This window comes from Trichoplusia ni, unplaced genomic scaffold (genome assembly GCF_003590095.1).
Source record: "Trichoplusia ni isolate ovarian cell line Hi5 unplaced genomic scaffold, tn1 tig00001557, whole genome shotgun sequence".
In the NCBI taxonomy this organism is placed as follows: Eukaryota; Metazoa; Arthropoda; class Insecta; order Lepidoptera; family Noctuidae; genus Trichoplusia; species Trichoplusia ni.
The window spans coordinates 17,190-33,203 of record NW_020800134.1 but is presented as its reverse complement, the minus strand read 5'-3'; the positions used below and the strand labels follow the sequence as shown (position 1 = coordinate 33,203).

Genomic DNA, 16,014 nt, shown 5'->3' with positions numbered 1-16,014 from the left:
TGAAGACTGATAATGTATCTTATTACGCAGTGGAGCTACTTTCGGAAGGAGATCAATGCTTTATCGGGATTCCCCGGCTAGTTTTGGACTCGACATCATGAGCTGACGAGTTCAACTTGCGACCCTGCCGCCGCCTCAGCCCATGATTAAGGACTGTGGTTGGGTTTAGTATGGATTCATCATCATTTATTATACAATGAATCGTCGTCATGTTAGTCGTCAATATGATGATAGAGTATTTGCAAGCTTTTAAATTTCTTGTTTTATGGTTAACATATTTGGCATAATATGTCGTTGATTGTAGCTAGTTAGTCAATGGTGTCAATTTACTTAATAACTGAAGACAAAAAAGTGGCTCACAAAAATGACGAATGACAACGCGAACAACGTCACTAATAACAGTAGTTTACGCGTAGATACTTTGTTCATACACATAGCAACATTTATATGAAAACACCGGCTTAGTAGAAATCCTCCTGTCTTTTAAATAGGCTAAGAACTGAACACGCGAATAAGACAGATCTTAAAGAAAAGTCTCCGCTTCCATCTGTAGTAACGAAACATCTTAAACGCGTCTCCTGTCAACTACTACAAGGTTTAGGAGATAAAAAAACGCACTATCTCAAAACAACTTCCTAGAACACATACATAACCTGCTCGTGGCAACAGCCCCGTAGCATTCAACCTCTATAACACTTCTGCCGTCTCTACCTACCCTCCGATGTCCATTAGTCCCGGGCAGCGGGGGCGCCGTCACCGGCCTCAAACTGGAATACCGCCACGAGGACTCTCGGGACACCTCATCATCAGCTACGTTCGGACAGCACAGATACCAGGACCTGGTCCTCCTGACCACCGCTCCCCTCCCCGCTCCCGCACACGCTGGACCCTCGAGCTGAGTCAGTGGGACTCGCCCTACGACCGCCAGCTCAGCGAGTAGGGGTTCCTTCTCCTTATGCTCCGGCATGGGGAAGGTCCCGGCCGTGGAGTACGTCTCCTCGATCTTGCGGGAGTTCTCCGGCGTGCTGTACTCGGGGAGACTCCACTGGCGGCCCCTGTCCCGGAGCGGCGGCACCTCCCGGATGGCTCCGTCGTCGGCCACGGGGCTGGTGTCCGGGAGCTCGCTGTCCTCGCTGCGCGCCTCCGGGTCGGGTCCGGGGCGGCGCTTGTTGCGCTCCAGGTCCGCGTAATAGTAGGCGGTGGAGCGCGGCGGCTCCCCGCCCGCCCCGCGACCTGACACACTCTGGATCTTCATGGCATCTTCTGATTCTGGAAGGTTGCCACTTTAAGTCGTATGTCCTATGGAGGACTATATGTGAATGGTGTTCGGCGTCGATTTTTGGTCGACGAGGTTTACAATATTGTAATAGATAATTTTGATGTTACATCGTATTATAAGTGTTAACTAATCATCACGATTATACTCTAGCCGAAACGAAAAAGCTACTATCTTTATCGCAACAACTATCCGACAATGTCCAAAGAGATCTTAAAGCAGTAGTAGAGACAGTGTGGAACCGGAACAGCGAATATCTGCCTCTCGTTTGCGCAAAAGCAAACGATATACAAAAGAATAAATGTCCGACTGACATAATAAACGCAGAGCCCAATTTATTGGGGCTGAGACTGAAATTGGCATGCAGGGGGCCAATTTCAGTCTAATTTCAGTCAGACTTATACTGTAAGTGAGATTTAAGGAAGGATTTATGGAAATCAATCCCCGAAGGTGGTGAAAAAGGGGATGAAAGTTTGAATGAAAACCGTTATTTTTTTAAATAAACTGAAAACTGCTATTACGTGAGCGAAGCCGCGGGAAACGCACCAGCCACATTATAAATACTTGACCTTCTTGCTCTCTATCTATACAGCCTCCTTTACACCTAATTACTGATCATCAGTGACTGACTACAACCCCCCGGGCCCCTCTCCCTAATGACGTTTGAACACTAAGTGATTTTTAATAAACATTCTTAGTACGCTATAAGTATCTATGTATTTTGAAGGAAATAGAATTGTTACGTATCAATCGAAACAAGCAAAAAAGTCTGTCTAAATATTTTTTTACCAAGTGCCTGTGGCATTCACAAATAAACGACAGATGTATTTGTTTTCGTAAACTTTGTTGTTTTACATCGGATTTAATTGCATTTTTTGAAACTATATTTATAGACAAAAAGACACCAAAAATGTTTATCTTTTAAATTAAAATCAAAAGTTATTTCAAGTCGGCCGTTTTCCAGGCACTTGCAAAACGTTACAATATTGACTAGGCGCACGGTTCCAAAACGTCATTTTACTTCATTAACAATTGGGAATATAGTTGAAATTCAGCTTACACCAGCTGAGTTTTGTTTGTGTCATCGTTTAGGGTGACCATCGAAACAGCTGGTCCCTTAATGATAACATTGTAAAGTAGGTACATGACTATATAAGGAGAAAATTAGGCAGTAATGATTAAAAAGCTGTTACACAGATTTCTAGAGATTCATATGCATTGAGTAATTTCCATAGCTATCAGTTTATGATCGTGTTTATTAAATGTGATTGATTTGGAATCTATGCTTCCCAACTTATTATACTAGCTCACAACATAACCGTTTCCCTTTCCATCTTTTACTAAATCAAGGTATGTATATTTGTATGATTTTTTTGTACCCATGCTTGTTTTTCTTTCGCCCATGTTATTATACCTACCTTCAAAGCAGTGTATTTTTATTTTTTTCTGACAATTTTTCCAAACTTATCTAAAGCCTAGCAATAAAGCAACACTCCGGGCTATCCCAATACCCCCCCCCCCCGGTATCTCGCTGCAGCCGCGCAGGACCTCGCTCGGACCTTGACGCTATATTTAAACACAGTTATTGATCATTCTCGGTACAGTTAAACTTACATAGCATACTATAGTGCTTTTAGTTCCGCTGTGCGCCGCGCGGCGCCACCGGCGCTAGGAAGTGCAGTTACGTGGAAAATGTTATGATGTGAGGGTAGATGGCAAGAGATGGGTCTTTGGATAACATAGAGGAATAGCTAATGCGGGCTTTCAGTTTTATTGACTATACCTACACGAACCTTCTAAGAATACAGGACCTTAAAATCCAGTCAAGTGTGAGCTGGATTTGCAACGCAAAGGGTCCCGTACAAATAGCCTAAAATAAAAATTGGTCCCTCATCAAACTAATATTCGCTGACCGTTGTTTCACCTCTACGTCTATTTCCATCATTCTATTGTTATAACAGCAACAGAAAAACATCATTTGTTTTGCTATCACAGCCGTAGACGGACAGAAAGCGCAGTCAGTATAGGGGTACCGTTTCCATGCTTATGGTTTGGAACCTTAACATAAGTTAAAGTTTTCTCAGCGCCCGCCAGGAAAGCTCGCAGAAAGTAGATTTTTTCTACAGACTAGACACTCATAGTCATATTTTTCAGGATTCACCCAACATCTTTATCAATTGTAGCCTATAAGCTATATTATAATAGTACAGATTCATTAAATTCTATTCAGTGGTTTTAGACTTAAAGGATTTAGATGAAACTTGGTACACTACACAAATAGTTTATAACCAAGATTAACACATATCACAGTTTTTACCCCGATTTCATGATCCTGGATCATTTTCGATATGTAGTGGGCGGGCCCGCGGGCATCACCGAGTACATTGATATAACTAACACAGACATATGTTTACTATACAAAGCTTATATTGTAACACAGCTAACTGCACGCCGAGATACAACTGGATCAAGTTACTAGATCAACACTATCCGCAGCACAGCGTGGAATCACACTGATAATGTTGTATTCATCAATAATTCAATAGAGATTTATTAAAGCGATATGTAGAATTTAATTCTTCTTATCGTTTAGTTGATGTACACCCTGGTGTCATTGCTATTCAGCCCTCTTCCTCTTTCCTAATATTTTACGTGCAAAACAGGGATAATGATCTTTGATCTTTCTACCGTCTCTGTAACATATAGAATACAATAAATGATTGAATATTGTGTATTGAGAGTACCCGCTCGAAATCTGATTAAGGAGCCCATTAGGGCTGACGCAGGCCGGGGCCACGGGATTGTCCGAAAGGGTTACTGTAGCCCTGGTACACGAAGGGCAAAGGAAGAACATGGGTGGGTTTAGGCGGAGTTAGTAGGAGTATGGCATTTCTTCAGTTCTACCCAAAGCAGAAGGAGTCGTTTGTTTTCCCATCGGAAGATAGACCTCTGACGTGCCGCAACACACTCTTGTATGTGGTAAGTGCGACAGGATTGTCCCATAAAAAAATGTCTCTATGTCATACCATCAACAGCTATGTATTGCACTCGCATCGCCTGTGAGTCTTCAACTTTAGAGATACATCCAAAACGACTCAATTGCCGTTGTGGAAGCAAGACAGCGTACTACAGACCGTAGAGCGGCTTCTCTTTCATCACGTAATCCAACTTATTTTTAGACATTTTCGTGACGATTCTTTCGTCTTTATTTCTCGGTAGCGATGACAATTAGCGGTATGTTTAATGACCGCTATCGCGCGTTATTTTCGTTCGTTCTCGGTATTTTTGTTCGTTTACTAACGGCCGCTGCGATAAGTTTTGTTTTTTATACACACATCCGTGTTGGCGCCGCGGGCTCGTTAGTGGAGTGGATTTTAACTGAATTTAAAGCGTCAGCTTCCTGAATGTATTTTGAGTTTTTTGGGTACAGGTTTTGGATATCATTTTATATCTAGCCTTCTGTGTCCCATTGCTGCGAAAATCATTCCCGAATTCTCCATCCTGGGCCAAACGGAACTAGCCACCGTGGTAAGAGTAGTGAAATATAATTAAGTAATTCTGGATAAAATGTATGCAAATAAATTTTAACCTAACCATTATAAACTGACTTAATACGGCTTCCGTATGTCGCTAGCACCATCAAATGTAGTTCTAATCGTTATTTCATCCTCGAATCATATATTAAAAGGACAACATTTATATGGCACTCATTTATACCGACCATCTCAATGTACCTACATTTTACTTTTGAAAACAGACAGACATCATCCGGGAATCATTTTCTAAACAAAACCGTTTGATCTATCCTTAGGTACTTCACCGTATATTGTGTGTCTGGGCTGTCGGGTCGCGTGTCGCGTGCCGGCGCACGCGCATAGTGCATCGTTCACAGACCCCGCGCTGGACGCGTGCCAGCTGACGGAGAGCATGTCCTTGAGGAAGATCAATATTGTGACTGGACTGTTGGTCTAGTGGTTAGCCGTGACTGTTGTACAGGTCGTGGGTTCGATTCTTGCTCAGGACAAAGGTTTGTGTCGGGAACGATTGTTTGAACACTCTGGTTGTGATTTATTTACATTATGTTTATATTTAGAAATATTTAAGTATATTTATCAGTTGTCTAGTACTCATAATATACCGTACTCCCGATAAATACGCGTGAGTAAACCGTTACATCATTTAATAATAAATAAATAAATAAATGCGGACAACATCACATACATTGTTCTGAACCCAAAGTAAGTTGCTAAAGCACTTGTGTTATGGAATTCACATACAACGAAGGTACCACAAACACCCAGACCCGAGACAATGTAGAAATGTGAATTTTTACATTGACCCGACCGGGGATCGAACCCGGGACCTCAGAGCTAGCGACACCTTGAAACCGGTGCGTACGCCACTCGACCACGGAGGTCGTCGAGGATAATGAATCATTCTCACGATAGTTACTATAGAGATATAGTGTGAATATTGTTACAAATCATTTTAAATCACTCTCTTGGACCCACATTTTTACATACGTGCCTTCCGAAACACGGAAACTGTCATATCTAATTATTCCCAAAATGGTTTGTGCCTTGGGATCGAACTCGAGACCTTAGAGTTGGCAGTCCTTCGATCTCACCACTGCGCTATCACAGCTGCATAATATTTGTATGCCTGCTAATTGTGACACGTACTACGTTGCTCTACTATGATTGGTGAATGAGTCCGTCAAGCTGTCATATTACCCTCTGTAGTGTCACTAAGCAGGTGAAGCAGAAGGGCAATGCATCTATAGTCGAGTGCTATAGGCCACGACGCCAAATCGACGTGCCGCAATATGAAGTATTGTGTGATCAACGAATACTTGTTCTGAGTCTGAGTGTCTTAGGATACAAAAACCTCTGTAAAACAGCTGCCACACAACGATAAGATTAGACGGAGAGGGGGTCGTTTTTTAACAAATGCTCTGTGTTTGCAAATAAACTTTATCATAGAAAACCAAATCGAATATTAACCTTAAAATAGTACCCGGTAAAATACTGTTCAAGATATATACAAGTGAAGCTAATAAAAGCGTGTTAATATATATGTATACTAGAAGATTACAACATAACTTTCGCATAACCGAAACACCACCAGGGTCCCAATTCTACTTTTGACAATGGCCGATGAATGAATGAATTTGGCTTAAAATAACAATTTTCGTATTCTCATAAAAAAAATCTACACAATAATTAGAAATTCTGTACGGTACGGTACACTCAAGGTCAACACAATTAACTTCCAATTATTGTATTGGCAAAATACTTAAGAGAATAGGAATAATTTAAAATTTAATCCAATTGCCATTCATTCATCGGCCATTGTAAATAGCAGAATCGGGGCCTAGAGTATTTGGAGAACATGACGCAGTGTGTATTCTGAGCTTACCTGCATCGTGTCGCGATGCGCCCCGCGTGCCGGGTGGACTAAATACAATCAGCAGTTTTATGATACCCCCTCGAATGGGGTGGGGTACCACTGCATAAGCGGTAGCGATTTTACATAGCTTTAACATTTTAGTACTTCGGTAATTCGACATCGGGGTATGAAAGTGCGGGCAGAATTTGTGCATAAGAATGCTTGCTATATAGTGAACGCGCTGATTGACAGGAAATTACTATGTTTTTCCTATTTTCGTTTTATTGTCCTTTCTTTTTTGTTTATTTAGTCGAAACGGCAAATGCCGAACAATATAATTCTCGTATCATGGTGTACCGTATTGAACTCCTCTAAAACGGCTCGACCGATTCTCATGAAATTTTGTGTACATATGGGTAGGACAGAGAATCGGAAAACATTTTTTTTACATCCCCTTGAATTTTTGGATGCCCTGGATCTCATTTGTAGGACAAAACAAAGTTTACTGGGTCAGCTAATTAATTAATACATTTAAGGCGTTTCTAAAGGCGCCCAGGTCAGTATTATATTCCTATATCCATCCAAACTCACTACACGAAGAGTTATATCCCTTCAACAACCGTGCGGCACTTAACACTTCTTCAAGATACCCAGCACCGCAACTATTTAGTGTCTGGTTAGGACACCACCACTAATAGTGCCGTTACAACACAATACCTCACATAACTGTCTGTCTTACTACTAATAGTTAAGTTTAAAACGTTAACTATGTTGTTTAACACGCAGTTAGTTTAATCGCGGCTCGTTTGAAGACAAAAGGTTCAAAATTGTTTCTTTGTTATATAATGGGAGTTGTTAGTTTCTTTGCCATTGTGACTAATATTTCACATCTTAATATTTTTGGAAAACACCTTTGTTTAAATACTGTGTTGTATTTAGAGACAAGTGTATTGTTTAACAATCAGAATATTTTAACTATAATAAGTACAATTTTTGTATTTTACCATTCGTTTTTTTTCATTTTTCAATTTTTTTTTTTTTCCTCGCTCAGATGTAATAATTCTCGTTATAAATCAGAATTGATTTAGTTATGTATTCAGTCTATAAATCTCCCACTGCTGGGCTTGTGCCCAGCTAAGTCCTTATTAATTAAGACAATATTGACCATTGATCACCATGGTAGCTTACTGCGGTTCAGATTCAAAAATTTGAAACGAGTCATCTTTCCGATATTTTCCTTCACCGTTTCATTTAATCAGTATAATCTTAGAATAATTTGGAAAGTAGGTACATATTAACTTTTAAAGTCACATTTCTACTAAACCTAACTTGATATCGAACCTGCACTTCAAGCATACAAATGCATGCATATGACTGCAAGGCCTCCACGATATTCACACAATACAAATCACAAAAACACCTATCTTCATTTTAGCATCAGATTCCACTAAACACAAAAAGGCAGAAAATCTTTGACAACTACCCTCCTTCAGTGCGACCCCACGACCTCATCTAAGAGGGGGATGAGAGGGGTGCGGGCGCGGGCGGGGGGTGACCTTGACCGACAGCTGATGCGGTGTACAATGTCAACAGCTGTGTGTGTGTGCACTGCGGATCTGTTGATCGTCAGCTTGTTATATCAATATCGCTATTGAGAGCATTAGTATTGACTTGGATTGTCGATATCGTATGAGTATCGTGATTTTGTGAGTCAGTTATGAGAGTAGTTTTCGTGCGATTATGAAAGCTATAGTTTTGTTTTAGCATCGATAGGCAAAATTGTAGACTAGCGGGCCCCAATTCTGCTGGTTTCAATGGGCGAGGAATGAATGGAAGGTGGATCAAATTTGACACTATTAGTATTCTGCTTATCATTTTTCCAACCAAATAATTGAGAAAATTTCCGCCCTGTACTGAATTTAGAATAATTATGTCGGAAAAATGCTTAGGAGAATACGAACAGTATCATTTCAATTTCAATTTCTTTATTGCAATACATTTCAATACAGTTTCCATTCATTCATCGGCAATTGTAAATAGCGTTTTGCGGGAGTATCTTGTAGAAACCCACCTCCTCAGGGGAGGAAGTGAGTAGGGACAGACTGTAATTGACTAAACCTGACCCGCCTAACATCGTCTCCCGCATTCGGTCGTTGTCGTGCAATGTATAGAAATTAATTATACCCGAACAAAACGCTATTAACGCACAGCGAGAAATGTTAAATGACATAGAAAGTTAGATTTTCCCTGTTTGTATCCGGTTCGCAACAACTTAGCATCTTAAATTAGATTGTGTGAATGACCCGTAAATTTGATTGTTTTTTTTTTCCTCTGGTGAATCCTAATGGATTTCCTTCGCCTTTTATAAAATTGAGGTACAAATTGGACCATCGGCGGCTACGCAGGGGCATACTAGTAGTCTAGCCCCTTCCCCCACAAATGATTGAATTATAGTGTTAAATATCTTAACACCTTCGCTGTTCAGCTAATAGTCAACAAAGGGCAATTTTCATATTTGACTCATGGGATTTTTCGTCACTGAAATGGTTTAATTGAAATCGACACAATCTAAACCACATACGATTGATATACATGCTTTAACTATTTAACAAGCGAATATTTACCTGGTTACGTTTCAAATTAACATGATTTCGTTTCGTGAAACTGGTACTTAAATGAACCAGCGGTGTCAAGCCTTTATATCCGACAGTCCTGACATCGAAATTTTACTGCAGATCTGGCGCCACGCTTTAAATGATATTATAAAAGATGTAATACATTCCGAAACTATCACACACGTATTATGAGTACTAGACAACTGATAAACATGATATACCTAGGTTACACCTAGACATAAAACAAATGATCGTACTCATCACACAAACATTTGTCCTGGTTGGAATTCAAACTCACGATAGTATAACAGTCAGGGCCACTAACCACTAGACCAGCAGGCCAGTCATATGTAAGCGTGACACACTACATGGCATAGTGAGGCATCTATCTGCAACAACTACAACAATAGTTTCTGACGTAGTTTAGTTATAGGAGTTACCCTTAGATAAGTATATCAGTGTATGTCGTCTCGGGATACTTTGATACGGACTACGTTAAACCGGGATGGATGGAGCCGTGTTAGAAGCTGCGGTGTCATACTGCAGAGACAACTATCGACCATGGAGGTCCACAAGGCAGGTATAACACCAGCAGTACTATTATACTAGCTGTTGCTAGGGGCTACACCCGCTACAAATAAAAAATGATCCCGCGGAAACAGAAAATAGGGATAAAAATCTATGTGTTAATCCTGGTTATAAACTATCTGTGTATCAATTTTCGTCCAAATGCGTTTTGCGGTATTTGCGTGAAAGAGTAACAAACATCCATACTTAAAAACTTTCACGTTTACCCGTCTTTTTTTAAGAACGCTGGAATCGACATTTCCTATCTGACTACCCTAAGAAGGAATGTCGAAACAAACAACAGGGGTTGCAGTGTCTTTTAAAGTCCAGACAATTTCAAAATGCGAGTATATGTCTATAAACTAATCTATACTATCTATTTATACTATATATAATATTATATAATATTATATAATATTATAAAGCTGAAGATTTTGTTTGTTTGAACGCGATAATCTCAGAAACGACTGGTTCGAATTGAAAGAATATTTTTGTGTTGAATAGACCATTAATCAAGGAAGGCTATAGGCTATATAACATCACGCTGCGACGAATAGGAAGATACAATAGGAAAATGTAGAAAAAACGGTGAAAATTATTCCTCTTTGAGGGCTTCCGTTCTTTGCGCTGCGAAAACAGTTCAAGATCTTCTGACCATGTGGACGAAGTCACGGGCAACAGCTAGTGCAAAATATTTCTTGGACTGTCCTTTTAAATTGGCACGCTGTGCTCTTTCCTCCAATAATCCTACTAATATTCTAAGTACTATAACAAGTGGTACTTCTCTCTCTCTGAGGCCTGTTCTGTGGCCTTATTCAGAATTCACGGTCAAGTTCTCGTAACAAACATTACATTACAGGAATACCATCCGTAACTCCTAGGTGTAAGGTTGAAAATCGTGTGTTTAGGGCACCTTTTGACAATCGATACCGGTGTCGCCTGTAGGGAATCTAGAATTATTTAGTTGTTATGCGAATTTGAACTTTAGGGTAATGTTTTAGGGTAGCTTTTTGGCGAGGGTGTATATCGACGCAGTTTTTCCTTCAGAACTTTTATCACTATTCCATTATTATTTGTGTTACGTCATTTAAGCTAGTTTTTCAAGTGACTAGAAGTCTTCCATACTCATATTCAAGGTGTTAGTGGGTACTTAACGATAGTAGATAACACACTTAAGCTTACTAACATAATTAGACGTCCGTTTTATATTCAAGCAAAACTTTTATTGTTCTGGAAAAACACTTTTTCTGTCGGTTAATAGATCAAGTGTGGAAACAAGTGACGTCACACAGACTCTATCTTCTTTATTACGCTCTGCACATTATTATTATGAGTCCATGCTGACCCACGGCTGGGCAAAAGCAAAGAGGAGAGGGGATCTTCTCTTTCTGCTATGACTGACTGACTAAAAATCAGCCTAAACTAGGTAAATCTTGTATTTCAGGCAAAAAGTGATAAAGTGAAATATTATACTATTGGTACACCTATCAGCATACATTTGGCAGACATGGCTCTGCATACCTATATAGTTGGTAGGTAAATAAAATAGCTAAATAATTTTTTTAATGCATTTAATACAATGATCAATAGATGACGGGTGATGATCTGTTTCGTAAACTTTAGAATAATATTAATATTGCATGGGTAGTTAAAGCCACTTTGCGGTTTGCGACAAGCATTTTATGAATCAGGAATGCATTAAATTAGTCTAGGTGTCTTGGTGCATGTGACTTGAATATATGTGAAACACTCCGCGCCACAAGGATTAAAAGATGAGTCGTTTAATATTAATCGGCGTAAAAAAGCGATTTGAAGTAACAGAAAACAAATTTTGTTTATTATTTTGACGATAATTGTGCATAGTTTGTTTAACCCTCGGTATCGGAAGGTTAAGCTGGGGGTTGGTTGAATAAAAGCAACTGGTCGTGGTTACCAAAATACTTTAATCCGAATATTACATAAAACGATACCAAAAAAAAATCCTCGACTCTCTTATAATATAGACGGAAAATTTTAACACCGCCATTCAGAAAAGCCGTCTCAAAGCACAGTGACATCTTGTGGAAAATGGTGGAACAAACTGAACCTTACTTTTGATATTTTGACACATTTGCGGTTAAACATAGTTCAATCTGAGAGTTCTTACAAAAGTTGAACTTTAAAGCTCAAAAACTTAACTAAATACACACATCTATACATTCAAACTTTGACGAAACATTCTGAATAAATCTATAACAAACACTGCTTTTAAATGAAACCACACCACATCCTAACCAAGCCTTCATTTTTAAGCCCATCACACTTCGCGAACCCATTCAAAATCACCATTACTTCACATCAACGGCAAAAAAGCAAAGGTTAATCAAATCACCTAGTCTTCCTACAGATCAACAATTTCACCGGGAGTAGCTCAAGGGGGGTGGGAGTGGGGAGGTGTCCCGGTCATAGGGGAACCGGGTGCACTCGGTGCGCCCGGCGGGGGTGACGGGGTGCAGCGATCGATATTGATTCGTAGATAACTGGGGCGCTGGTGACACGCTGATTTCATAGAAACGGTCAAGTGCAAGTTGGACTTGCAAGATTTGGGGTTCAAATAGGCTAAAGAGAAATTAATTAGTTGGGTGACGAATATATTTGGGTGTACACACAATTAAATTTAATTGATCAGTAATACACAAGTGATTATTTGATTTTAATATTTGTTGTTAAAGCGGCAGTCGAAAACAGTATCAAAAAATTTTAACAGGGTAGCTCTGACGGTTTTTGAGATAAAGCCTGGAGACGGACAGACGGACGAAAAGAACAAACGGACAGCTCAATAATAGGGGCCCGTTTTTCACAATTTACATACGGAACCCGAAAAACTGGCTGTGTTTTCATAAGATTGAGGATAGTTCAAGGTCCGCACAGCAGGATTGAGCAGGATGCACTTTGTGATGATTAAACAACTGTCCAATATCAACCTCTGACATTCGGGAACAACGGCTTTTTGAGATATGATAGATAGGAGATACACCCGAACTGAAAAGGTAGACTGAACATAACTAGACTAGGAAAACTTGCTGATACAGACAACCAGTCGGCTTGGGTTAAATGAGTGTTCTTGAAATAGAACGACAATAGGACTGTACATAGTCGGATGATAATAATTATCATGTGTTAGGTTAATTAAGGATAATCACTTAAGGTCGGCCGTTGTAGCTGTCTGCTGCAGAACAATTATTTTTATTGCATTTAATTCAAGATATATATGATAGATACTTAATAGATACAGGAGTAAAATGCAATCTTGGTGTATAATAAACAAAACGCGAATAAAAATCAATAGAAAAGATTACCAAATTACGATTATCTAGCTGTAGCCAGCGGCTCCACCCGCGGGAACCCATATCGTGATAACAAACTATCCTTTAAGAAAATCCACGTTACAAAGTATACGTGTACGGGTTTTAGCGTGAAAGTGTAACAAATATCCTTCCATACTTACAAACTTTATTTTTTATAATAATAGCAGGAAGTAGGATGCATTCCTGTCGGTGCCTTATGCATCGCCACGTTCTGATTATTCAATAAAACAAAAGAAAATATTGAAATAAAAATAAAGTAGACAGATATTTTTTTGAAAAGATCTGGCACTACCAACTTCCTCACCCAAGTGGAAATTCATGAGGATTCCCCCGTCGAACCAGAAAAGATGCATTTGAGAGATTTTAAACTCCAGACAGGCACAGCGAATTTATCCCCAATCTTTAAACAAAAACTATCCATATTTCCAGTATTGTCTGACCCTCCTTCCTTATATTTCATCACATCTCGAATGAGAGTAGACTCTGCGATGCGTCGTGACGTAACCTGTCGCGGCGCGTGCACTAATTGGGTCGCCGCGGGGTGCTGCCGGAGGGGGGGGGATAAGATATGCTCCGGATCCGGCTGATCGGTGGGTACACGTGTGGGTGGCGCACGAGAAGGTGTCAGTTCGATGCCGTTGTTCGGAAAATTAACAAAGGTTATACGGAGCAATATTACTAAAGCTGTCAGTCATCAAGCTGTACCCCATAACTGAAATAGCTAGACAGTTAAAAAAACAACACAGTTGGCGCTATCAGAATGAAAATGGAGGTTAAGCAACGGTTGATACAGCTGTATAAATACATATGATGGATGACCATTTTGTTCTTTTATATTATACAGAAGCCAGTGTCCGAGAAAACAGATATCAAACACGTGTGCTTTATTTACAAACTGTGATGGCAGGTAATCTTGTCTAAAAGGATAAGATTTTATTTTCTTTCTTTCATTTATTCAAATGGAAAATTGAGAGACATTTTTGTGATATTTGATATTTTTACATCATACTAATATTACAAACGCAAAAGTTTGTATTTATGTATGTATGTATGACAAAACTCGGTACACAGATAGTTAATAACCATGAGTAACACATAAAATAGTTTTATCCCGATTTTATGTTTCCGTGGATTATTTTCTATTTGAAACGTGCAACAGCTAGTTCTTAAATATATTTCTGCTAATAATGATAAAACAAAATTATATCATCATTTGCTATAAATACAACTTTCAAGACTACAAGACTCTAACACCCGGAAGTTCTTCCCCAAAAGCGTTTATAATAAGACCCGACATCATCCTTTGATGTGCTTATTATAGCTGTTTCTACACACACACACACACACAGGAGTCGCTGAGATGAGATTAGTATGCCCCAAATTGTGTCAAATCATTTAGGACGAGATGACTCGCCTAAGTAAAGTTTTATCTTAGCTCATGGTATGACGCATATATACCTGGCAATTTAACGAAAATGCTATTGTTAACTTTTGACTTCTATAAACTGTAGTAGTTTGTGGTGTGTCGGTCTGTCCGTGGATGCGGTATTTGACTTTTTCTTTAATCAATTTATGTTGCAAGTCCGATCACACTTGTACTTTTGTCTGTAATGTGTCCTATACGCGATATGCGTCATAGCGGCGAATAAATGCCTTTTCTTTCTTTCTGATCGGTTCTTCATTTCGTGTATCACCAATATTTCCCACGCATTTAGGTTCGACGAAAATGTTAGGTAAAATCCTTAATTATTTTCACTTTCGTTCGTTACAGTGCTTACTTACGTGTAGATGATAGCTGTATGAATTGTCCAGATCTCTTGTTTTTCCGGTTCATGGCGGTGTTTATCCAGTAAGGAGGTCCTAACAAGTGGTCTCTTGTTATATTTTATTACAACTACGGTTATTCTATAGCTATGGTCTGGACATCCTATCTAAAATCGACCTTTTTTCCTTCCGACTGACTATTTACTTGAATATATCAGAAGTAGTATTTATGTAATTTTCTTTTTTGTCGTAAGTACCTGGTATCAGAGTTTAAACTAGTGTGTAAGCCGGCTATAGACTCAGACGTAATTGATTTGTAAGACGCACATGAAAGGCACCACACAAAACCCACTGAACCACAAATGCTTGTCCTGAGTCTGGGTATTCTTATGCTTGTGACTTGAATGTTTGAGCAAACCCCACGACACAAGAATCAAATTATGTACTTACTGAGGGAGTCGTTTTAAAAATGCAAAGATCCCCAAAGGATTTAAAAACCAAAACGATCACACGAAGCAAATAGCTAATAGAATGTTAAAAAAACATACCTATTATAAAGCTTTCTACACAACCCTAACTAAGTACGCAAGTCGTAACCTACAAGGCCGACAATACTTTCTCGAAATGCGTCACTACCCGCAGACGGCATCAATAATAAGTCACCGGGAGGTACCAGCTACCTAGCTACCGGGTAGCAGGTACCTACCGTATCTAGAGCTCGTAAACAGTGCGACAGTGACGTCATACACATTACTGGATTATACTGCGAGATTTGAGGGTAGATGTGGAATATGATTCAATGGCTTTTATTGACACGCTAAGGTTGATATGATAAATCGAATTATGTTGGTAAAAGAAAAAATGTCTGACATTTTTTCTGAAATCTGTCTGAGGGAGTAAACAGTTCTTCTTTTGTCAAACACCCTATTGGTTAGAATTAAACAATTCTAAAAAACAAGCTTTCAACTTTCTTACATTCTGGGCTGAAGTTGGTTTTAAAATATTTTAAATGAAGTTTGTGTACTGCGGGTTCTGGGTATTTGATTTAAAGGGGATG

The 16,014-nt window shown here is 39.4% G+C and overlaps 1 protein-coding gene across 1 annotated transcript in view; it reads right to left on the bottom strand.

Moving 5' to 3' along the window:
• The window catches only part of LOC113507326, a 43,018-nt gene that overhangs the window by 11,601 nt on the left and 15,403 nt on the right, over positions 1 to 16,014 (bottom strand). Inside the window, exon 2 of the mRNA XM_026890190.1 lies at positions 716 to 1,269. Coding sequence (XP_026745991.1) covers positions 716 to 1,255 — 540 coding nt within the window. The 5' untranslated portion in view covers positions 1,256 to 1,269. The remainder of the gene's footprint in view (positions 1 to 715; positions 1,270 to 16,014) is intronic.